General features: G+C 47.9%; 1 protein-coding gene across 1 annotated transcript; it reads left to right on the plus strand.

Moving 5' to 3' along the window:
• The first annotated feature begins 382 nt into the window (after positions 1-382).
• DECR2 (2,4-dienoyl-CoA reductase 2) lies at positions 383-6,699 on the plus strand. Its single transcript, XM_045849332.1, has 9 exons — positions 383-616; positions 1,133-1,201; positions 2,365-2,416; positions 3,217-3,352; positions 3,623-3,747; positions 3,826-3,919; positions 4,112-4,219; positions 4,722-4,927; positions 6,033-6,699. Exons 1-8 carry the CDS (start codon positions 537-539, stop codon positions 4,925-4,927), a joined length of 870 nt encoding a protein of 289 aa, XP_045705288.1. The 5' UTR covers positions 383-536; the 3' UTR covers positions 6,033-6,699.
• The last annotated feature ends 18,122 nt before the right edge of the window (positions 6,700-24,821 follow it).

The raw sequence follows: 24,821 nt of genomic DNA on the forward strand, positions 1-24,821 counted from the left end.
TGGGCAGCCCAGCGGCTCTGCTGTCGGCCGCTAGCCTGACCTTAACGCGGAGACCGAGTGTCCGCTGAGTCCAGCTAGTTCCAACCACGGCACCCAATCTTGTGGGAAGGACCTAGTCCTGCGGGCGGTTTCGAGGACCGCTCACCTGGCAGCCATGGAAATCCGCCTGCAGAATTGGGCTTGTGCCCACCGTGGTTCTGGAACAGACTAGCCAGCCCCCAGTCTCAGCAGGCCTTGCGGCCGCAGAGAGCAAAACATCCTGGAAGACGCTAGGAGGCCCCTGTGGGTGGGGCTAGCGGGCTGGTCGAGCTAGGCCTCCTGAGAGCCGCGGGGAGGCAGCTGTGGGTGGGGCGTCCTGGGAGGAGCTAGGGCTTCTGTGGGAGGGGCGAATGGGCTGGTTTTCCATAAGGTCTGGGCTCGGTGGGTGGCGGAGGTGACCTCACTAGAGCGCCGCTTGCTGGGGTGGTGGGGGGCTCGTGCTCGGGTTCGAAGCGGGTTCTTGCTGTCCTCGCTGCTGCGGGTCTGTACCGAGCGCCATGGCCCAGCCGCCGCCCGATGTTGGTGAGGACGATTGTCTTCCTGAGTACCGCCACCTCTTCTGCCCGGATCTGCTCCGGTGAGGGCCGAGTCCGGGCCTACGTTCCAGGCTTCTTGAGAAGTGGTGTCAGGGAATGGGGGAGCCGGGGAACGGGGCCGGAGACTGGAGGAGCCCGGAGAGTGGAGCCCGGGGTTCGGCGTGTCCAAGTACTCCTACATTTTGATCTTTGTCCTGTTGAGAGCACGTTTTGTTTGTCTTGGCCAGTGCTGGTAATTCCTAATGGTGTTCTGGAAGGTGGAAGTGAGGGGCAATTAGAGCAAGGCTTGTAGGTTTTGAAAACATTACTCACTAAACTGACAACTTTATAAATAGAACTTCAGGCTGAAATAGGGTTTCCCAAAAACCCAGAAAGCCTAGGAATGCATGCTGTAGTGTTGCACTTTCTTACAGAAATCATTCACTTTCCTTGTCAACAGTCTAAATTTGATAGAGCTGACTAGTTCAAAGGGTCAAAGTTCTTCCAGAGCGGCAGCCTTCCCCCATTCCTCAGTTACCAGGGATATCTTTAAAGAGCCTCTTGTTTTCTTCCTCCAGGGACAAAGTCGCCTTCATCACAGGTGGTGGCTCTGGAATAGGGTTTCGAATTGCTGAGATTTTTATGCGGTGAGCACTGTTCTGTTTGCTCTTTGCCCATCATCCCACCCCACCCCCAAGACTGATTCTCACACCTCCCAGCTGGATCTTGGGATTCCTGGGCAAGATGCTGGTGGGTGTGGGAACCCTTCTAGGCAGTGAGCTATAGGAGAACATCTGAAAGGGGTCTAGTGCTGTCCCAAGGGAGGCGGGACTCCAGAGCCCTCTCCTGGATGTTAGTGGGGACTGTGTAGCTCTGGTATCAACACCCTCATTTATACAAAGGTGGGGTTCAACAGGTCGAGGTAACTCTGTTGCAGAGCCCCCTGGGGCCTCGCTTAGCCAGGGCCATGGAGGGCCCATCTGGACGCAGAGCATAGTGTCTCTTGAGACATAAGTTCTGTGGCCTCGGGTCCAGGTCAGCAACTTGTCACCCCAGTCCTGGAGAGGCCCAGAGTTAGGCTGTGGTTGGGGGAGAGGAATCCTGTTGATATCCTTGGAACCCTCTCTAGTTTCTCTTGGACCCCTATCTTTCATACCAGAGGGGTAAGTCCCACTGGACAAGATTTGGGGGTTCATTCTTTATGGGTGAATTTGTTTTCCTAGCTGGTAGCTTTGGGCATGTTGCTTCTCTGAACAGAGCATGGCTATCTGGTAAGGGTCATTTGGAGGAGCAGGTAGAACCTACTGAGCAGGTGATAGCTGCAGTTGTCACCACTACCATAGCGAGGCGGCTGGGTTTGTCAGGAGGTAAGGCAGGGCAGGTACCCCTGGCATCAGAATGGGCTCTCTGTCCTCACTCCAACATCAAAGGGAGAGAGGGCAGGGACCTGTGTGGCTGTGCCTGGGGACCCAGCAGGCCCCATGCAGATGCCTGGGCTCCATCTGATGCTCACAGCTGCTTTTGCTATGCACGTAGTGTTTGGGGCAGGTCCCATATCCTGGTACCAGAGAGTCCCTCCCAAAAACCCTGGGGGTAGGACTTAGGGCACTCACCTGAAGTCCCACCACAGTGGCTCCGCCCTGCTCAGACCCCTGTGTCCTCTGCCAGCTGTACCTTTTGTCCCAGGCTGGGTACTTCGGCCTGAGAGACCCTAGGGGCACAGGAGCTCTGCTTAGAGCTCTGGTCAGGAGCCCACCTAGGTGTATCCCTTGCACCTTGTCATCCTCACTCCTGCCCTCTGGATTTGCAGGCACGGCTGCCACACAGTCATCGCCAGCAGAAGCCTTCCGAGACTGTTGATGGTGAGGGGGTCTCTCCTGTGCCCACCCCATCCATGAGTGGCTGTGGAGACCCAGAGCCTGGGCCTGGAGGGTCCTGAGGCCCAGAGGATGCTGACACCAAAATCTGCTCCTCTTCCAAATCTTGAGCTTCAGTGGAAGTTGCCTCCCAGGACACCCCAGGGTTTTTGTTTTTTTTTTAATCTAAATATTGTGTCCTGTGAGGGACTGTCATGTTGAGTGGTACTGCCGCCAGGAGAGATCTCTGAGCGCACTGGGGTCATAGTAGTAGTCCACATGTCCCACACACCCAGGAGGAGAGTCTCACCACTGCCACAGTGTGTCTCTGGGCAGGGACTAGAATCCAACTAGATTGTCCTGGAAGGTGATGTGGAGGGAGGAAACTTGGGCAGGTGGTGGAGGAGAGAGGTCAAATGTCTTAGAAATGTCCGCTGGGGTGGCGGACCCAGGGAATCGCTGCACGGTAGCTGCACCTCCCGGGATTGGAGTCCAACAACAAACCCTGGCTTCCCAGCAGAACCTGGACACATACTCCTCGGATTCTTTTTTTTTTTTTTTCCAGAGAGAGGAAAGGATAGCAAGAACATTGATTTGTTGTTCTGCTTATTTATGCATTTACTGGTTGCTTCTTATATGTGCCCTGACCAGAGATCGAACTCGCAGCCTCGGTATATTAGGACAATGCTCTGACCAACTAAGCTGCCTGGCCAGGGCCCTCCTCACGTTCTGAAGGGTTGTTACCTCCAGGCTGAGGCCACTTGGCCACTGCTCACCTCTTTTCTCTCTCCCTGTCTGGCTTCTAGGCTGCCAAAAAGCTGTCTGCTGCCACTGGCCAGCGGTGTCTCCCTTTATCTCTAGATGTTCGAGCTCCCCCAGCCATCATGACCGCCGTGGACCAGGCTCTGAAGGAGTTTGGCAAAATTGACATTCTCATAAACTGTGAGTCACTTCGAGCGAGGATGGGGTTTTCTGATGAGTCAGCAATACCAGACCTTCCTACTTGGAGATCCCAGTACTCCTGTTCCAGGCTCCAGGCCACTGTCTTGGCCCAACTCCGCTCCTTCTGAGTCATTGCACTGTGAACTCGGCTGAATCAGAATCAGGGGCACTCTCAGGCCTTCTTCCCTGTCCACCTTGGACCACCCTGACGTCAATATGCTCTGATTTCCCAGGGCTCTAGCACCATCCACGTCTCCTTCCTCCTTGCAGGTGCAGCTGGTAATTTCCTGTGCCCAGCCAGTGCGCTGTCCTTCAGTGCCTTCAAGACTGTGATGGACATTGACACCTTAGGCACATTCAATGTGTCTCATGTGCTCTACGAGAAGTTCTTCCGGGTGAGTGTTCTCTTTGCTGGGACCTCCCCTCTTCTGGCCTTCTGCTCACTGATACCCCCGTCACATCATGTGTTACAGGATCATGGAGGAGTAATTGTGAACATCACAGCTACCTTGGGTACCCGTGGGCAGGTGCTCCAACTGCATGCAGGTTCTGCCAAGGCGGCCGTGGGTACGGTACCCCATCTGGTCTGCTCTCCTGGGTTCCTTAGGGTTTCTTTCCAGCTCATCCTTGGAGGTCAACAGTGTCCGAGTAGGCAGTGGAGAGGCCCAGCCCTGGATCTGAGTCCCCACTTCCACCTAGGCTGCCCCAGAAGGCAGAGCATCCCTGCATTCTCCCTCATGATGTCTTCCTCTCTTGCAGATGCAATGACACGGCACTTGGCTGTGGAGTGGGGTCCCCAGAACATCCGAGTCAACAGCCTTGCCCCTGGCCCTATCAGTGGCACGGAGGGGTTCCGGCGGCTAGCAGGTAAGGCTCTCAGGGAGAGCATGCCCCTTGAGATGATCCTCTAGGCACAGGCCCCACAGTGCCTCCATGGGGTCCCCTCCCATCTAGCTGGGGCAAGCCTGGGACAAGTGCCAAGTTTTTATGGCTCCCTGGGGCTGGTAAAGAGTTTGTCCTCAGGTCAGGTCAGGGCCATTTGTAGTTAGCACACAGCTGCAGTGGACTAATGATCAGCCAGACTTGGGCAGCTGTTCCCTTGAGGTAGAGGCCACAGAGCTGCTGGTCTTGATGTGTGAGTTGGACACAGAGTGGGGCTCCCATGGAAGCTTCCAGAACCTTGGCAGGGTGTACATCCAAAAGCCCTGTGCTGACCCTGTGGCAGTGTTACTCAGTCCTTGGCCTATCCTCCTCTGCCAGGATGATGCTAGCAGGACCCACGACATTCTCAGATGTGGTTTAGGAAAAGCTGGGCAGGGGAGGGTGGAGGGTCCTGGGGTCCTGGGACTCATGAAGGCTGACCTCCCAGGTGACTCTAAAGCCAGCAAGGTCCTGGCCAGCCCCCTGCAGAGGCTGGGGAACAAGACAGAGATCGCCCACAGTGTGCTCTACCTGGCCAGCCCTTTGGCATCCTACGTGACGGGGGCCCTGCTGGTCGTCGATGGTGGAACATGGCTGACGCAACCTAATGACATCAAGTCAATGGCGGATTTTGCATCCTCTGCTAAGCTCTAGGTGATGTGTCACTCATGCCTTCAAGGGGGTCAGTTGTGTCCATGGCACCCTTCCCCAAACCCCCACCTGGTGGGCTGGTAGTCACTCTCTGTGCCCTGATTCATTTTCCTTCAATTCCTTGGGCACATTTCTAGATTTGTCCTTTTGCACTTTGGGGCTTCCACTACCTCAACAGACCAGGCCATGTGTGGGGCAGGGCTGTGGAGGGGTCTTCTTGGGCAGCACCGGGAGGGGGTCCAGCCCAATAGAGCTGCACCCTAGACCTCAGGGACACCTGCAGCCCAGGATGGGCATTGTTTGCCTGTAGCAGACAGGAGTGTCTTTCTCTTCGGGACCTCCCCTGGGTGACCCTCTCTGTAGGTCTGAGGGCTGGCGGAGCCCGTGGGGACAGGGAAAGGGTGCCATTGCTCGCTGCCTTCCCTTCCTTCCCACCAGTCCCAGTAGTGTGGCTGCTGCATGAGGCCCACTCACCCTGGTTCTCTGAGTAACAGCTTCCTCTGAGGAGGGCTGAGGTCCTGCCTGTGCCTCTGAGCCCTTCTGTCCTCTGAACTCCCTGGGTCCCCAATACACAGTAGTGGTAGAATGCTTTAGGACTTTGGCTGTCTCCTGTTCCATCTGAGGAGGCGTGTATGGTGAAGGGGCACCCCAGGAGTTGACAGTTCAGTCACACTGTGAAGCCAGGTTTGGAGCAGGCTTCAGCAATGTTCTTCCCACCCCAGCCTTCCTCCCTGGAGACGGGTTTGTGGGCACAGGTGATGCTGAGAAGCCTGTCTTCTGAGGCCCTCTGTGGTCTGGTTGCCATCAGACACATTCTGACTCCCTGTGAGCGACCAGACAATTGGGGGCGGTGGGGGGTGGGAGCCTGGGCTGGTAAACCAGTCACTGGGGTAAGGGACACTCATCTAGGGAAGGCTCTGGAAGAAGATAGGAGGGACTGCTGGTGTCTACCCCCCAGGGGGGATACAAGGCTTGGCTTCCCAATGCCCTCTCCCGGCCATTTGTGGGTGCTGCCCAGGTGGCAGATACAGCCTCCTAAGCTATGTAGAGATGGCCCTGGTGCCTTTCAGTCCTCTGTGACCTTGGTGTCTGCTGGCATTTCTAACAGGCACTGGACAGCTGAGGCAAAGAAGGCTTTCTGAAGGGGAGACTGGCCCACAGCCTACTCTTGGATTCCTAGGACCTGCCTCTCCCTCAGCTGAGAGCCCTAAACCAACCACCCCAGCAGAGTATCTGAAGTGAAGACTGGCCCCTCCTTTGGGAGCTGTGCTGTATCTACATTGCATGGCCCCACCTCCTGTGCATGGGTGGGAGTGGCCAAGCAATTAGGGCCAGCCTGCTGACCTGCACACATCACACAGATGTCTGAGGGGGCGGTTGGCGTGCCAGAGCTCCCTGGAGTGTGAGGGTACAGACCAGATGCTGGGATATGCCCCTTACACCCTGCCCTAGGGTGTGGGGCAATCCCACTTGCCTGCTCTGCCTAGCCCCAGCTTGTGTCCAGTAGGTGCCCCGAAGTTCAAAGCCCTCAAAACTGTAGGTCAGCCCACTGCAGGAAAGGTAGGTGGGCACATACCTTTCCTCCCTGCCTTGTTGTTACTGCTCATTTGTATAAGCACAGATCCTAGAGCTCTGCCAAAAAATGCATTTCCTTCAAAAAATATTTTTACTGTGAAAATATCTATTCAGCCCTGGCTGGTGTGGCTCAGTGGATTGAGAACCAGCCTGAAAACCAAAGGATAGTCGCTTCCATTCCTGGTTAGGGCACATGCTTGGGTTGTAGGCCAGGACCCCAGTGAGGGGTGCATGAGAAGACAACCGCACATTGATGTTTCTCCCTCTTTCTCTCTCCCCTCCTCGCTCTCTGAAAATAAATAAAATCTTAAACAAAAAAACCACAAAAGTCTATTCATTGGAAATCGCAAAAGCTTTTAAAAGGAAAAAGGAAGCTACTTGAAAAGAATCACTGGTGATCTGGTCATTTACAGGTAAGGGGTTTGTTTCTTTGCTGTCTTTTTCTTGTGAAGAGTTTAGGAAAACACTTTCTACCTAATGCTTGAAGTCCTTTCCCGTTCTGAGGCCTTTGGATCCAACCCTGAGGCAAGGAGAGGCTGTCTGCCCCCCTGGGGGTAGGGGGCCTTAACCCTGCAGGGTCCTTGTTTGTTCTCAGTAAGTTCCCACTGCCACTATGGTGCTGAGCGTGAGCTTTGCCCCAGCTGACCAAGTTCTCTTATCTGTTGTTCAAGTCCCTTCATTCTGTGAAAAGAGACTGCCTCTCCACAGGTGCAAAGGGGCTGACAGGGAAACCCCAGCACCAGACCAGCTGGGATGGAGCACCTTTTGCTATTTATTTTATTTTTAAAGATTTTATTTATCTTTAGACAGAGGGGTAGGGAGGGAGAAAGAGAGGGAGAGAAATATCAGTGTGTGGTTGCCTCTTGTACTCCCCACACTGGGAACCTGGCCTGCAACCCAGGCATGTGCCCTGACTGAGAATCAAACTAGCAACCCTCTGCTTCGCAGTCTGGTGCTCAATCCACTGAGCCACACCAGCCAGGGCACCTTTTGCTATTTAAAGGTTCCCCTAGTCAGGGAGAATAGAATGTGGTGGCATCAAGTTCACCAGCAAGGCAGAATGGGTTCTTAGGATATTTCTTGGGGGAAAGACAGAACAGTGAAAGCAGTTTACTGGGGACACCAGGCCAGTGAGAGGCAGAGGCAGTCCTGAACCCCCCTTCTCATAGACTAGAGAGCTTGGGCATGCTGTCATGTAAAGAGCAGGCCCTGGAGGATGGCCTGGCTGGGGAGGGTATACCACCATCAGTGACCAGGCCCTGCTTTTGAAGGTTGGGATACACAGTTGAGGTCCAGGTTTCAGCAATAAAACTTTTTTTACAATTGTATTTTATTGTTTATCCTATTACAGTTGTCCCAGATTTCCTCTGTTTGCCCCCCTCCACCCGGCCTCCCCTACTCCTTCAGGCAAACCTTGCACTGTTGTCTATGTCTGTGGGTCATGCGTATATGTTCTTTGGCTACTCTACTCCCTATATGTATTTTACATCCCCATGACTATTCTGTAACTACCAATCTGTACTCCTTAATCTCTTCACTTTTTTTGCCCATCCACCTGACACTCCTCCCATCTGGCAACCATTTATGATTCTGTTTCTGTTCTGCTTATTTATTTTGTTTTTTATTTTTAAAAAGATTTTATTTTTCAGAGCGGAAAGGACGGAGAAGGAAGGAGGGAAACATCAATATGTGGTTGTCTCTCATGCGCCCCCTAATGGGGACCTGGGTGGCAACTCAGGCATGTGCCCTGGACTGGGATTCGAACTAGTTGACCTTTTGATTCACAGGCTGGCACTCAACCACCGAGCCATACCAGCCAGAGCTATTTTGTTTTTTAGAATCAATTGTTGATAGATATGTATTTATTGCCATTTTATTGCTCATATTTTTTTATCTTAACACCCATTAATATTTCATGTACTGGATTGGTGGTGAGGAACTCTAGCTTTTTCTTGTCTGGGAAGCCCTTTATCTGTCTTTCAATTCTAAATGACAGCTTTGATTGCTGTTGGCACATCCAAGGTCAGCCACCACCGGTGTTCTGTTCAGAGTCACACAGCATAAGCTATAAAGCGATCTGCAGATGGCTACTACTTGTGCTGGGTTTGGACGTGCTCAGGTGAAGCCAAGTTTTGGCCCCAGGCTGGCTACTGCTAGTGCTGGGCTGGGCCGTTTAGTGAGAGGTAAGGGGCTCACTGAAACCAGATGCTGTTCGTTTGAGAGAATTTAGGAAAATCGGAAGCACAGGTCAAAACAGGCCATTCATATGAAAAACCACTGCAAATAGCTTGGGTGGGGCAGGGCCCTAAGGAATCTCTGGGGTGGGGCAAACTGTGAGGCAAGTTGATGGAATCTCAGATGTGGTGCCTGCCTGTGGGCTCTGTGGCTCTGTGTGGGGAGGGCTCAGAAAAGGAACAATATCCTGTGCCAGCATCTCTGGGAGAAAGCTGACCCCCCAGTTCTTATCCTAATGCCATGGACAATTCAGTCCCTCCCTGTATGTCTCTGATACCTTTCAATCTGCTGCTCCCATGCTGGACCTCAGAGGAAGTGAGTCCAAGTAAGTCTGTGCATGGGCCCTTTAAGAACTGCCTGATACTCCAGCAGTTTCTGTCTTCCCCAGCCTCAATTCCTGCTGATTTTTATAGCCAGAAGTTATGGGGACTTATCTTTCTGGCAGTGGAACCTTGGGCTGGGGAAGCCCAGTGTGGAGCTGAGACCCCTCGCTCCTGAGATAGTCTTCCTGAGTTGTATCAGCCACACCTGGGTGTGGGACCAGCCCATTCTGTGTCTCTGCCCCTCCTCCCAGTCCTGATGTGATTTCTTCTTTAATTCCATAATTGTAGGACTTCCATTCAGCTCAATTTCTGATGGTTCTGAATGATGGTTGTGCTATAGGTTAGTTGTAATTTCAATGTGGTTGTGTGAGGAGGTAAGCTGTGTTTACCTGTGCCACCATCTTAACTGGAAGTCTGCTAAGACTTTTATTACTTATTAGCCAGGGCTGTCAGGAGAAACAGAAACAATAGGATATACACTGATATAAGTGGGATTTGTTAGAGGGACTAAATTATAGGAGGCCATGAAGTCCCATGATCTGCAAGCTGGAGACCCAGGAGAGCTGATGGTGTAATCAGTCAAAGTCCTGAGAACCAGGAGCTCTGATGGCTGAGGGCAGAAGAGAGAAGTCTGCTGTCAGTGGATTGGATTAGATGATGCCACCCACATTAGTGAGGGTGGATCTTCACTGTCTAGTGAAGCAAGTGCTCATCTCTTCCAGAGACACCCAACTATTTGGGCATCCTTCAGTCCACTCAAGTTGACACATAAAAGTTACAGTAAAGTTTGTCTCCATGCTCCTTCATCACTTGCATGTGGTGGTCATTTTGGTTATGAGAAATCAGCCTCTGGCTTAGTCCACCAGCCCAGGCATCATCCTGCAGGTATGGGATGGCCACTGGGGGCTCATGGGTACAGGCGAGTCCAGCAGTCATCACTTGTCGGGTGGTGGGGCTGTTGAGGAGGGCCAGTACACAGGGTGTGACATCATTTCCAGCAGAGGCACTTGGCAGAGAACTAGGTTATGCCCTTTCCCATTAATCTCTAAAATTCCCCTAGAAGATGCCAGGTTACCTGAAAGGAAGGGTAATTATTTTTAACAACTTTAAAAAAATTGATTTGAGAGAGAGAGATTGATTTTTGCTCCACTTTTTAAATGCATGCATTGGTTGCTTCTTGTATGTGCCCTGGCAAGAGACTGAACCCGCAACCTTGGTGTATTGGGATGACACTCTAACCAATTGAGCTACCAGGCCAGGGAGGAAGGATAATGTTTAAATATGTGAACCCTAGTCAGAGTTTTCTGAACCTTAGCTGTGGAAGCTGATTTACAGGCCTTGCTTCCCCTTTGATGGGGTCAGGGTGTTTTACTTTCATTCTTTCAAAACTATACATAAAATCAGCCAAAGCAGAGGGCTGCTAACCATAAAAAATTACCACTTGGGGTACAGCCTTACAGCCCCTTTTCCATGTCTTTTTATTCTCAGGGAGCAGATACACACATACAAAAGCATTGTGTGCTGTATTGAATGAGTAAATGAATGCCCCCTATGCTGTTGTGAGTCACGCAGATTATTCCTGAAACGTTGCTATTGTATAATGCAATGAATATCTGGGCACACTTTATCTTTGTATTTACAAAAAGTAAAGGAGATCTTTAAATTGCCTTAAATAACCAGTGCTAATTTGGGGGCCTTTCTCTTTGCTGACTCCTCCTGTTCCTGTGGTAACTTGGTAAAATTTGACTGGCTCACCTACGCTACCTTTGTCCTTCAGGTCACCTCTGGAGGACCTGGAGGTTAGACACCTGGTGCTAGTGCTGGTTTCTCAAATGCCTGACTTAGGCCACACTGTTTTCTCAGTTGCCGGGTTGTCATAACCCACCTCCCCACTCCATCCCTTGGAGCCATTCACCTCATGCCCACCCCCACCCCAGTCTTTTCTGTTTTCCTCTCCCTTTTCCTTCTATGCACACTGAGCCCATGCTTTGCCTGGAGCTCCAGCTGGGAACCCAGACATGACTTTTACCCTTCTGAACTTCTCTGCTTCCAATCCTCACTGAGTGAAGCAGGAAGAGAGAGGTGACGAATCCCTGAGTACTGCAATTTGAGGCTCAGGAAAGCCACCTACCATGGGCTACAAGTTCAAGGTGAATATCTTCTGTTCCCTGGCTCTGCCCAGTGCTTCGGCTGAATAGTGACATCCTCTTGCACAAGGCAGATAGGCTGTTTGGGCACAGGGCTTCCCATATTGGGAAGGGGGCCGGGCATGGGCCCCTTCAGCATTTCCCTCAGGATACTTAGGTTGACCTCTGCTGGATGCACATGACAGAAACCTACTCTAGTTGTTCAGATCCAAAGAGAGGGAATGTATGGGGAAGACCTGGCTCCAAGGGTAGGATACTCTGGAGCTCAGGGGCAGAGCTTGGACTGAGGGCTCTGGGGACCCTTCTTTCTCTCAGCTCCACCTGGCCCTGTGAGCCAGCGGTGTGCATAAGCTGTAGTCCAGTCCCATAAAGAGAAAGGTGACGTTTCTCCTGTCAGGCTCACCCAAATTCCTGAAGAAAGGTGCATGTCCACTTGGATTGGGTCAGGTATCCGATTCTTGTTCATTAAACTGTGGCCAAGGATTGATCATACCATATGACCACGACAGCTCCCACTGCAGCCATGACCTTGATTGGAGAAAGGCTGCTTCTAGAAAATGTGTGTTATAGCAGATCATTTCATGTGGGTCCTGAGTCACACTAAACAAACTCCTTGAAGATCGATGTGTAGCCCAACAAGCTGATAATGTGTGTTTGTGTTGGGGGGTGTGTACACCCCTTTTCAGCGCTCTGGGTACATTGGGGATTAGAGGTGCCTGTCTCCACAGGAAGACAGGAGCAAGTGCCAGCAACTTCAGAGTGAGATGGTAAAAAAGGAAAACCATCCAAACTTTGACTGAGTCAGGAGGAATTGTGCCTTTCAAACTTTTATTTTTAATCTAGGAAATGTATTTTACTAAATTTGAAGGTGAGAAAAAAATCCCGTCCCACTGAATCAAATATCAGTAAACATGAGTGGATCTGTGCTCTCAACTGCTTAAGGCTACTGGGGAAGAGTGTGATCTATATCTAAAATGGTCTTCTCTCTAGCAAATGTTAATCTTGTTTTCAAAATTGTAAATTAAGGTTTACAATTGGCTGGCAGTTTTTGTTCACAGCTTGATTGAAATATAATTGACACACAAGAAACTGCACTTATAGAAAGTGTCTGATTTGGTGAGTTCTGACATATGTCCATGCAACCATCACAAAAATCATAATAAGGTACATACCCATCACCTGAGAACTGCCTCTTCCCATCCCTTGGAAATCCTCCCCCTGTCCTTGCCCTCCCCTTTATCCTCAGGTGACAGTGTGGAAGAACTGGTGTGCCATCCAGGATGACAGCTCAGGGGCTAGGAGGGCAAGACCAGCCAGAAAAAGGGTGGCCATATGGGAGAAAAGGCTCCATGAGGAAGAGGTGGATCTATGGCATCTGGCTGAAAGGTGGGAATAGTAGGAAGAAGTGTGGGGCACTCAGCTGAGTCCAGGACCCCTTTTTCGGGGGCCAAGTGCAGGCTGTTTGGTGGCCCTGCTCCTTCCTCACCCTGGACCCTGTCACATCTTTAGGACCACTGGTCAGCTGCCCCCAAAGCACCCTGCATGAGACTCCCAGGGGGTGACTGGCTGGCTCAGCCCTGGTTATTGTGCCCTGGGATGCAGAGCTCTCTACAAGCAGCAATGTCCTGCCCAAATGGCCCACAGCACTCATTGAGGGAAGAGCCTGTCACAGACACATCTGGAATGGCCCCCTTTGGGGACAGCCCCCCAGAGCCTGCTCCCCAACTCTCTGATCTGGACTCCTAATATCACTTCAGTTTTGACCCAAATTACTTTCAAATATTACAATAAAATGGTAACCTCACAAATAGGTTGGGAAAGAACAGGTAGTTTGGGGAAAACTGGCTCATTGAGAGAAACAAATTTGGGTACTTACCCAACTTTACCTGACAGAAAAACTCCAAATAGATTAAAGACATAGTGTGAACGGGAAAAATAGAAATATAGGCAGATATCTTTGAGAGTGGGTAGAGGATTTATTTGCTTAATTTTAGAAGTGTTTAATTACCAAATTCTTAAATATGTGGACAAGATTTAATAACAAGACAAAACCAAAAGACACCCACATATTCACCACCAGGTTCATCAGATGTTGATCATGTGCCCTGATTGCTCCCAGTCTGTCTTTTAAGAAGATAAAATTTACTGGTAGAACTAAATTTTACCTTTCACCCCTTTCCTCTTCTGTCCCCCTCAATATAATTGCCATGTTTGTTTTGGTATTTTTACTACAAATAAAGGTGTTTGAAAACAACAGACGTCATTGAGGATGTCTTTTTATACTCTGCAAAAACGGTATTGCACAGTTCTTTTCTTGCTTTCTTGCTTTTTTAACTTATTTTAGAAGTCTTCCCATGTTGATGTGGCAGATGTGGTTTGTTCATGGAAACTACTACATAATACTGGTATTCCATTACAACAAACTACACCTCAGCCAGTCAGCAGTCTCTTTATGGAACTGTTAGCATAAGTAGCTAGATATTAATACATAGAAGGGAGCAAAGGGAATCAGACATTAAGAGGTCTAAGAAGACTACACAACTATGGAGCGGAATCAGACAATAAGCCTGATTAAGCCTGGAACTTACAGCTTTAGATACCCCAGGGAATTGCAGAATTGCCCCACCAAAGGAATGAACACCCTTCTCTCCCCTGTGTAGGAAGGAAGGACTGGCTTTCCAATCTCCCCAGGGTTAAACTGGTCCATTTGCTGGACTATGGGGGTGGGGGAAGAATAAACAGTAAAGGATAAATTGCACTGCTGGGCAAATGCACAGTAGAAGCCAAGATGAAGGAGGGGGAGGTAAGCACATATGCAGGAGAAGACAGGATGATGCAGGGGGATGTGGGCACATGTGTAGTAGGAGCCAAGATGGCAACCGTGAAAACCTATCTTCCTAGCCTGGGAAAAGGGTTGCATTGAATAAGGGACACAGAACTCTGGAAGATCTTGAAAATGAATTGGTTAGAGAGAGGGCCCAAAACCAGCCTGCAAAATATTGGGAAGCTGATTGGTTAGTTTGAAAGAGTACCTGGTCCTTCCCAAGCTCAAGATTATATAATCTGAGCCTAAAAGCAGCAAGTATGCACACTCTCTCTTTCAGTAACATGCATTCATTCACATGCTTGAAATTTTCTCTCTACAGTTGCATGGGCTCCAACCGTGGGCTCCAAGTGCAAGCCTGGATAACAATAACACAGTGCCAGCCAGACCAACCAGGAATAGAGACTATGCTAGCTGGACAGGAACAAAGCTGTACTGGACTAATTTTGACATGGATGAACCAACGACACAGAATTTCTAGAACCTGGCTTTTTTTCTAGCCTTGATGAAGACAGGGCTGGACTCTGTCCACAGTAGGGTGTAGCTGAACCTGGGACAGTCATTTGTGCTTACTCCAACTTCAGTAAATCTTACCGCCATACCTCATCCTTCCGTGCATGGTGCCTGAAATGTTTTTCTCATGACACTGCAAGGACCCCATTTCCACAGGCAATATTTGGCACCCAACGTGGGGCTCCAGAAGGAATATTAGCTTGTGGTAAGAAAGCTGAGATCTCTCCTCTTGTGATGGAAGGTCTTTCCCTCACTTGACTCTCTCTCTCTCCCGTCTGCTGCTGCCTGTGTATGTTTTCTACTTCTTTTCTCTCTTCTTCCTACTGTCCATTTCAGCTCCATGTATGGAATTCCCCTTGGCCACACCTTCATGAGTGTGGGTTGAACAGCCTTGCCTCATTGCCTAGTGCCCCATGCAGCCACTGCCACCCAAGCACGGTGCTCCAGTGAGCATGGGGACCACTTTCCATCTGCCTGCCCCAGAGTCCCCTTGTTTTGAGTACTGTTGCAGTGGCTTGCAACTCAGACCTCCATCCTGTGCACAGACCAGCCCTAGCACTATGGGTCCCTGCAGGGTGATTGGCTGATGGGTGCCAGGGGATGCAGAATGTAGGAAGTGTATGCACCTGCTGATGCTGTGGTGCTGTTCCTGGCACACAATACCTCAAGCACGCTCAGTTGCCCATTCCCTATCTGCAGCTGCAAGTGCTCAGGGAATTGGCCAGGGGCCTCCCACAGTCACAACTGAGCCTAGCCAAACAGCACACCATGTGAGCGCACAGCTCTGCTCTAATTTTCTTCTCTGCCTCCACCCTGGCATGCCCACAATCTGGGAGTGGTCTCTGGCAACCACAAGTTGCTAGTCTCATAAACCACTGCTGTGCAGCTTGGGACTCAGTGAAATGGGGGCTGCCACCATGGACGGAGTGCCCTACTGGGGGCTGTGGTCCACTGCCATGCTCCTGGCTTCTGCTGCAAATGAAGCTACTCATCTGTGCCCTGGGTGGTGCCATGTAGGGCCAGGGCAACTGAGTTCCCATAGCTGTGCAGTCTACCTCGGAAATCGTGCCTCCAAGGCCAACAACATCCAAATCCCACTTCATTAATGCTCCTACAGGTGTAAAATCAATAGAAAGCCTTCACTTGAAAGTACTCACAAAAATGGTAAGGTTGAAATTAAACTAATTGGGAAGTTATAATTTTAAAAGAACCTCCACCACAAAAAAACTAATCTGTAGACTGAGGACTGAGTGAATGGTAATTTTTCACACAATTTTTGTGTCCTCTCATACCCAGGGGTACTCAGCAATTTATGATCTTCCTAGAGGCCAGCAGGATTTGCCCCCAGGGTCTGGGGAGCTATCTCTGTCTGTCTGGCCCAGCTAATCCTCAGGACAGCTTAATAGATATACTCCCTTCCCTCCTAGAGAAGGCTGCCCCAACCTTACTAGGCCTCTTGAAAGATCGGGGCTACAGGAAATATGAAAGGCGGGGAAATAGGTTACTAGCCCAAGTACTAAAGGCCAGTTATAGGACTAGTTTTTCCACCTGAGTCAGTAGGGGTACCATCAGAATCATCCGTGTGGAGTTAAGGCCACTTGACTAAGCAGAGGGAGCCCAACTAGCAGGCCTGATCACCACTGCAACTTTTGGTACAGTGAGTCTGTCCTCAGAAGACTGGGTAACACTCTGCACTTGGACACGTGTTATGTTCTTTGGGAAGGTTTCTGTCCCTGTCGGGGGAGGGGCAAGACCTACGCCATGGGATATTAGGGCCAACAAAGGAATCGGGCACCAAGGTCTAGTAAAAGAAAGGGTCACATACCATCCTGGGTTTCAGTCTGTGACATATAGCCAGGAAGCACTGAGGATGCTCATGCATGCCTCCCTTAGCTACCCAGTTTTCTCTCCCTGAAGACAATAGACAATACCACCCCTGCCCAATCCATAGTGCCTCAAGACACCCCCTTTGGGGTGCATAATTGCCAGCTGGCAAAAATTTGACTCTGGGGCCCTCAAGGAAAGGGCTGATAGATAATTGGCTTTATAAAACCAAAGTCTGTAACTTTGAAATGCAAATACATGGTCTGTAAGAACTCTTATCTGGGCCACCTTTTAAAAGGCAAATTTATGGGAAGTATATCTTATCAAGAGATAAAAACCTTAGCCATCTGAGCAAATCAATTTTACTTATTTCAGCTGTTCCTTTGCCAATCTAAAGAATGCTAATTGCTTACTTTTCAGCTGTCTAATACAGTTAGAGTTTGGTCCTGTATTTTCCCCTCACCCAAGGATATGTTTACTGATTTTAGAGAGAGAAGGAAGGGGGAGAGGGAGAGAGAAACACTGATATAAAAGAGAAATATCAACTGGCTGCCTCTTGTGCTCTTGTACACACTCCAACCAGAGATCAAACTTACAACCTGAGTATGTGCCCTAAGTGGGTATTAAACCTACAACCTTTTGGTGCATGGGACAACACCCCAAACAACTGAGCCACCAGCCCAGGACTGACACTTTTAAAAAAGACACAAGGACTTTTCTTTTGCTTTATATTTTTCTCCCTACCTGATCCTTCCAGAATTTGACAGTTCTGAGTAATGGCAATATGTTTGTTTGCATAAATCAAATAAGAATCTGTTCTTTTATAATAGGACACATAAAACCAATTTCAAATTGTGGTTTTATTAACCAAGACTTTGACTGGAATATCACATCTAAAAGAGGTATATTTAAACTCTGGATGTCACCAGAAAGCTTTAAGAAATTAAGATTGAATCAGAAGCTGATAAAAGCCCAGTGGAGAAATATCCTGGTACCTTCCTTATTCATGTGGTTCATGGTAGTCTTTCCAGGTAAGAAGTGAAGGTTGCTTTCCTGAAAGATGGCGAGGAAGAAAACTCAGGTCATTTTGGGGAAACCTTAAGAACGTGAGGAATTTACCCAAACTTATAGGTATTACAGGCAAAGCCTAATGGAAACTGTGTGACTTGACTTTTTGCCTGGAGTGGCTGATTAAAACTCAGCCTGAAGATTCCTTATGAGAGTACAGCTAAGTAGATTTAAAAGAACCTTTATGATCAATTGCTACTGTTGCTGGGTTTATGCAAATATTTGGGCCAAATTGAGACTGGATTCAATGAAGTCTCTTGGATAAAAACGAGGGTGATTTTGGGAGAGAAACTGTTTCAATAGAAATCTCAACGCCCAATTTTAGCTATTAGACTCTAATTCAGTTAATCGTTTCCAAAGTTTTGTTTTTCACCTATAAACTGAACTGGTTCCTGAATTATTCTAGTTTTCTTCAATGCTCCAAACTAATGTTTAGTTTTTTTTCCCATCCTTTGACTTGGAATTATTGAGAACTAAACTTTTTCTAAGGCTGTGTCTGTGTTTGCCACGCAGCATTTACCTAAGTATTTAGTGACATCACCAGCTTTGGCCAAACAGCAGACAAGGAGCATTTATCAGATTGTTACTGCTTGCTATTATTCCAGCAACAAACTTCTCAAATGACAGTCTTACAGACTCAGAAACTGGTTTATAATTTGCTGTGTTCATTAACCTTTGTGTTTTCTTCTGTTTCATAGACATAAGCCTTATTTACCCAATTTCTTGTTTATACAATATAGACCTCACTATGAAAGCCAGTCTGCATTGCTGCCTCCTTAAATGAGACTCAGCAGTTTGGCTGAACCGATTTGTTGTCAAAATTAGATGGTGGAGTCAGTAAAGTATGGGGTGGTCTATTGGCTTCACTTCTAGAATGTAAAACTTTATTATTGAAAAGGCAGGACTAAAATGACCAAAGTTCTGCCACCTGGAAACTACTATCCTTTTCTTCCCAAGTAATTTAGACAGAAAAGGCCTGCTTGAGAAAAAATATTGTAGTCAGAAAAAGGCAAATACCATATGATTTCACTCTTTTGTGGAATCTAATGAACAACCTGAAATAACAAGCAACACAGAGGCAGACTCATAGAAAGCGGGCTGACAGCTCTGGAGGGTGGTTAGGAGAGTGAAGGAGGGATTGAGCAAAAAAGGAAAAGGATTCATGGACATGGACAACAGTGTGGTGGTTGTGTGGGGGTGCAGGCAGTGGTTGGAGGTGGAGGAGAGTATAAGTGGGATAAATGGTAATGGAAAAAGTACAGTTAAAATTAATTTAAAAAAAAGAAAGATGATTATAGAGTGTTTTCCTTAGTCTAATTTGAATTAAATACAGTAAACAAGAGGGCTTCAGACAGGTGTGACATACCTTTGTCTAGGAAAGCCCCTCCTACAATTTAATCTGGGACACTCCCTCTATCACTTGATTCTAACCTCTCCTCAGACTTTTAGTTGCTATAATTCTCCTCATTTTGGGGCTATGCCTTTTTAAACCTTCTTGTCAAATTTGTTACCTTTAGAATACAACAAAGATGCCAGCTTGTCCAGCAGTGCCATCCTCTTGATATTGCATATGCCACCTCCCAAGGAAAACACCAAAGTTACTTGGACTTTACAAAACCACTTTCCCTTGTGTGAAGGTTCCCCTTCTCTTTTGCTCCTATCACTGGCAGATAGTAAAAATCTCTAGGCCTTGGGATATGCATGACTACATCCCTTGACAGCAGAAAGAAGGCAGAGAAGATGAGATCTTCATTCATTTATACTTGTAAGATTAAAAGCCCAAGATTCTTCAGGAGGAATATGTTAGCATAGGTATCTTGGTATTAATAAAAGATAAGGAAGCAATGTGAATCAGACACTAAGAAGTTTAATCAACTAGGAAGCTGAATTGGACAATAAGCCTGATTAAGTCTGGAAGTTACCACTTCAGATACCCCACAGGATCTCAGCATTACCCCACTAAGGAGATTAATACCCCTCCCTCTCCATGTAGAGAGAAAAGACCAGCTTTCCAATCTCAGGGTACAACCAGTCCACTTGTCCAGAGTATGGGAGGTGGAAGGAATAAGAAATAAAGGGTAAATTCCTCTGCTGGGCACATGCCCAGTAGAAGCCCAGGAGGACCTAGGCACACATGCAGTAGAAGCCAAGATGGCACAGGGGAGGTAAGCTAATGTGCAGTAGGAGCCAAGTTGGTGACCATAAAGGCCTGTCTGCCTGGCTTGGGAAAAGAATCAGATTGGATAATGGACACAGAACCCTGAAATATCTAGGAAATGGATTAGTTAGGGTAAGAGCCCAAAACCAGCCCAGGAAGGATTGGGAAGTTGACTGATTAGTCTGATGGTTTGCCTGGTCCTTCCCAAACCTGAGATAATATAACCTGAACTCAACAAAGGCAAGCCCCACCTCTCACCCTCGTAACAGGCATGCATTCATGAGCTTGTGCATTCTTTCACCATAGCAGCCAGGTGGGCCTAGTTGCTTCCTGTCGCTCAGCAGCTACATAGGCTCCAACCATGGGTTCCAAGTGTGAGCCTGGATACAATGACACAGTGCCAACAGGAACGTAGCTGGGAACAGAGACTATGCTAGCTGGACAGGAACAAAGGCTGTACTGGACTAAGCTTTGACATGGACTGAACCAATGGGACAGAATTTCTGGAACCTAGCCTTTCTTCTGGACTTGATAAAGACTAGGCTGGATTCTGTCCACAGTGGGATGGAGCTGAACCTGGGACTGTCTTTTGTGTTTGCTCCAGCTTCAATAAATCTTATCACCATACCTCATATGTGGTATCCCCATCCTCCCATGTGTGGTCCCCAGAATGCCTTTTTTGCAACACCACAAGGACCCCATTTCCACCAGCAACAGAAAACCAGTGCTACAAAAGCATTCTTTTCCTGTGTCCTCATGAGCCTCTGAACATTCCCTTCCTGTCTCTTCATGAGCCTGAGCATTGGAAGGTATAGAAGTGGAAGTGCTATATTAGTAATGTGAATCCCTATACTCTGTTGGGATTAGACTTAAGCTTTACTCTGATTGGTGTCAATTGCTATCTTTACTCATTTCCTTGAGTACCAATGGGGTTCAGCATCTTTTTTATATTTATTGGCCATATGAGTTTCCTCCTCTGGAACTGCTTATTTACATTCATTGTCCATTTTTATACTGGGTGGCTGTTCTTTTATTGATTTTTGAGGAATCTTTGTGTATTCTGGAAATAAATCCTTTGTCAGTTAAATCTGTTCTAAATCTCTTCACAGTTGTGCCCTGGCTTGTGTGGCTCAGTGGACTGAGTGCCAGACTGTGAACCAAAAGGACGCTGGTTTGATACCCATTCAGGGCACATGCCTGGGTTGTGGGCCAGGTTCCCAATTAGAGGTGTGTGAGAGGCAGTTGATCTCACCTCTCTCTCTAAAAATAAATAAGTAAAAAAGAAAATCTTAAATCTCTTCACAGTTGCTATGGACTGAATTGTGCTCCCCAAAATTCCCTAACCCTCAATTTGATGGTATCCATGGGAGGCTACACCTAGAAAGAAGCCCTCACCACAATCCAAGAAGAGAGCTCTCAAAAGGAGCAAATTTGTTGCCATTAAAAAAAAATTATTGATTGATTTTAGAAAAAGAGGGAGAGAGAGAGAGAAAGAGAAACATGAGTTTGTTGCTCCCCTTATTTATGCATTCAGTGGTTGCTTGTTGTATGATGTGCCTTGACTGGGGATTGAATTTGCAACCTTGGACTATGGGGGCAACGCCCTAAAGTCACTGAGCTACCCATGCAGGGTCAATTTGCTGCCATCATGATCGTGCGCTTCTCAGCCTCCAGAATTGTGAAAAATACACGTCTGTAGTTTAGGCCACCTGGTGCATGGCAATTGGTCACAGCAGCATGAGCAGACTAAGACAGCAGTTCATGATGTCTTTGGTCAAACAGAGGCTAATTTTTAAAAATACTGTTATTTACTAAAATGTAATTTACACACAGTAAAATTTACCCATTGTAGTGAACAATTCTGTGAGTTTTGACAAACACATACAATACGGAACCACCATTACAATCAAGACATAGAACAGTTTCTTCATTCAGGCAAATTCCCCTCTCCCCCAGCTCTCACTGATCTGATTTTTGTCCTTATACTTTTGGAAGGCTCAAATTTTAATGTATTTAAATTTGAATCATTCTTTTCTTTAATGGTTTGTGATTTTTATAATTGTGTAAGAAATTTCCTGCTCCAAGGTCATAAGTATATTTTCCAATGTCGTCTAAAAGTGTTAAAGTTTTACTTTCCACCTTTATGGCTTTGATTACTCTGCAATTATTTTTGTATCTGATGTGATATAAGGATCTAGTTCTGAGATTTCTCAATAGAGAACTGGCACCACCTATGAAAAGTCTATCCTTTCTTTATGATTAGCAAAGTCAATAAGGATAAAATTAATGGGTTGACTACTCAAAATGAAAGATTTCTGTCTGATTTTTTCCAACAGACAGAGTTCACAAAAGGGTGACAGGCAGGGAGAAGATATTTCCAACATCAAAAACTAATGAGGGATTTTACCTAAAGAAAAAGTCAGAGAATCCAAGAGAAAAATAAACATGCATACAACTGGGCAATTCACAGATGTGAGATTCAAGTTGGTTAAATACATTAAGAAACATTAGCATTTAGTGAAGTTTGAGTAAGAGAAAATGAATCCTGGCTGGGTGGCTCACTTGATTGGAGCATCATCCCAGACACCAAAGAACTGCGGGGTTTGACTCCTGGTCAGGGTACATATCTGGGTTCCAGATTCCATCCCCAGTTGGCTAGTGTAGAAGGCAGCTAATCAATGTTTCTCTTTCATATTGATGTTTCTCTTTCTCTCTCTCCCTTCCTTTCTCTTAAAAATGAGTGAAAACACATCCTTGAGTGAGAATGTTTTTCAAAAGAGGGAAAATGAGATGGCATTTTAAGTTCATCAGAGTAGAAATCTTATGTAATATTTACTATAATTTGGTGTATTTCCTCCTGGTTTTAAATAGTGTACGTTTAGCCCTGGCTGGTGTGGCTCAGTGGATTGAGCTCCAGCCTGGGAACTGAAAGGTTGCCGGTTTGATTCCTGGTCAGGGCACATGCCTGGGTTCTGGGCCAGGTCCCCAGGTGGGGGCATGTGAGAGGCAACCAATTGATATTCCTCTCACACACATCGATGTCTGTTGTTTAAGACATTGTATGTGCCTCTCTTTCTCCTTCCCTTTCCCTGTCTCTGAAAACAAATAAAATAAAAAATGTACGTTAAAAAATAGATTTGTGATCAAACTGAGCTTGCCTGTACCCCTCCCCCTACCTCTGTCAGCAGCCAGGTCTCACCCAGATGATGGAGAGGCCCTACTTCGATTAAGGTTTCCTGACCCACTTTCTCTCTACTGCCGTGGCAGGTCCAACAGGGCTGTGCCACACAGCTAGGAATCTGCTGAGTTACCTTCCTATTTTCTCCCACAGGCCAAGGTCACCAGGGAAGAGGGATTAGGAGACCCAGCTGCTTAGAGAGTTCCAAAGATAAGTGTTTATCTCAAGTGACTTTGAAAAGAAAACATTCAAAGAGGGGGGTTTTCACAGTCACCCAGACTAAAAAACCATTGGATGTGAGCTGCCCCCATCCTCCCTTCCTCTTCTGTGTACCTGATACCTAGTTGAATTAAAACTTGCATAGCAGTAGGCATGGAGAAATAGCAGCAGGGGTTCTACTGAGCTGGTTCATTTCATCTGGGACATTACCCATCCAAAATGTTCATCTGCCACAAAGGGGATGTTTGAGGTTTTAATGACTGACCCAGAATGATAATTTTTAATGTTTCACAGAGAGTCTGTTAAATTGGTCCAAACAGGAGGGTGCATACTCACAATGCCATTGTTCCATTTTGGCATATCAGTCAGCCAGTGAATTCAGAATTTTCTGGCATGAGCCCAGCAGCAGGGGAGGAGTGTCTGCTTCCTTCCCATGCAGCCCTGTCGGGGTTTTTTCTCTTTACCACACCCACATTAACAAGGTTATTTAGAAAGGTGAGCACATCACTATAACTACCTCTGAAAATTTTGGCCAAAGGCAACAGTCCCATTTCAAATTCTTGCCAAAACCAGAGATTTTTTTTTTTTCTTCTGAACACAGTATCTTCCTGATGAGAGCATACAGCTCTTTAAAGAATTTGAGAATATAGTTTGGGGAAGGGGATCCCTTGCTTTTCTTTTTCTAATGCCCACCTCACAAAATCCGGTACCACATGCCCTGGGATTTTGTCATGGGAGATGACTCATTTAATTAACACACTGCTCCTCACTGTACACTTGGAAACAGAGGTTCAGTTTCCTTTGGTTCTTGCCAAAGCTGCTTATGAAACATATCTGGTTTGGGTGCCCACGGCATATAAAAATACCAGTTCATACTTTCCCTTGATTCATTTCATTACAGGCTAAATTTAGAATCTCGCCTCGGGCCGGCAGTTCACCTGTTCCTAACTGGCATGTCTCCACTGTCATGCTTGCAGCAGGGTGCCCATGTTCCTGTCTGGCGTCCCGTGTCCTCATTGATGAAAGTGACATCTAGAGAAACAGATGCCAGTTGTCAAAGACAGCCACTTTGCTTGAGAGGCCTGGCTGCTGACTGGTGATCAACACTGTACATCCTGTGAAAAACACCTTTTTCATAGGCTTAAAAAAATCTCAGTGTTCGACCACGTGTACCTTCGGTTAGAAGTGAGATAAAACAGCATTTTCAGTGCTCTCCCACCTTCGTACGGGGATAGCGCGGTCCAAGTCTTGCTTCTGCCAATCTCTGCGCGCCACCGCAGGTAAAGCCTGCGACCTATTCGCGCTGTGGGCATCTGCGGAGGGGCGCGGGCTGTGGGAGGAGAGGGGCGGGCACAGCAACGCACGTGCGCCAGGAGGCGGTGCCACGTGGGGGTTGTGCTCAGTGCCACGCGCAGTACCCCATCCCACTAGGATGGTGTTCTTTGTTTATCCATTTGTGACAGCGCTTTACGCAGGCAGGACTCAGACCCTTTGGGACAGGTGCGCATAGGGGTTTTTCGTTCTCCTCTCAGCGCAGTTTATTCATTCGCACCGTGCGTGGGACGGCTATCCCCGCATGCCCGGCAGTGACATCACGTATGCCTTTGCAGTTTCCGAGGACAGCAGCCTCCTGAGTCTGAGGGTCGGGGTCCAAATCAGGGTACGGTCAACAAGAGAATAAGAACCCACACTGCTTGCGTTGAGGTTACCGCACACTGCCCCAGTATCCCTTGGTCCCACCGTCCCTCGCACGCCTTTTGTAGCAAGCCGGCGAGGGGCGGGGCTGGAGGGCGCCGCGGCGTGTATACGTAACTCCGGACAGAGGGCGGGGCA

This window comes from Phyllostomus hastatus, unplaced genomic scaffold, assembly GCF_019186645.2.
Source record: "Phyllostomus hastatus isolate PE091 unplaced genomic scaffold, TTU_PhHast_1.1 phas_contig_64, whole genome shotgun sequence".
Taxonomy (NCBI): Eukaryota; Metazoa; Chordata; class Mammalia; order Chiroptera; family Phyllostomidae; genus Phyllostomus; species Phyllostomus hastatus.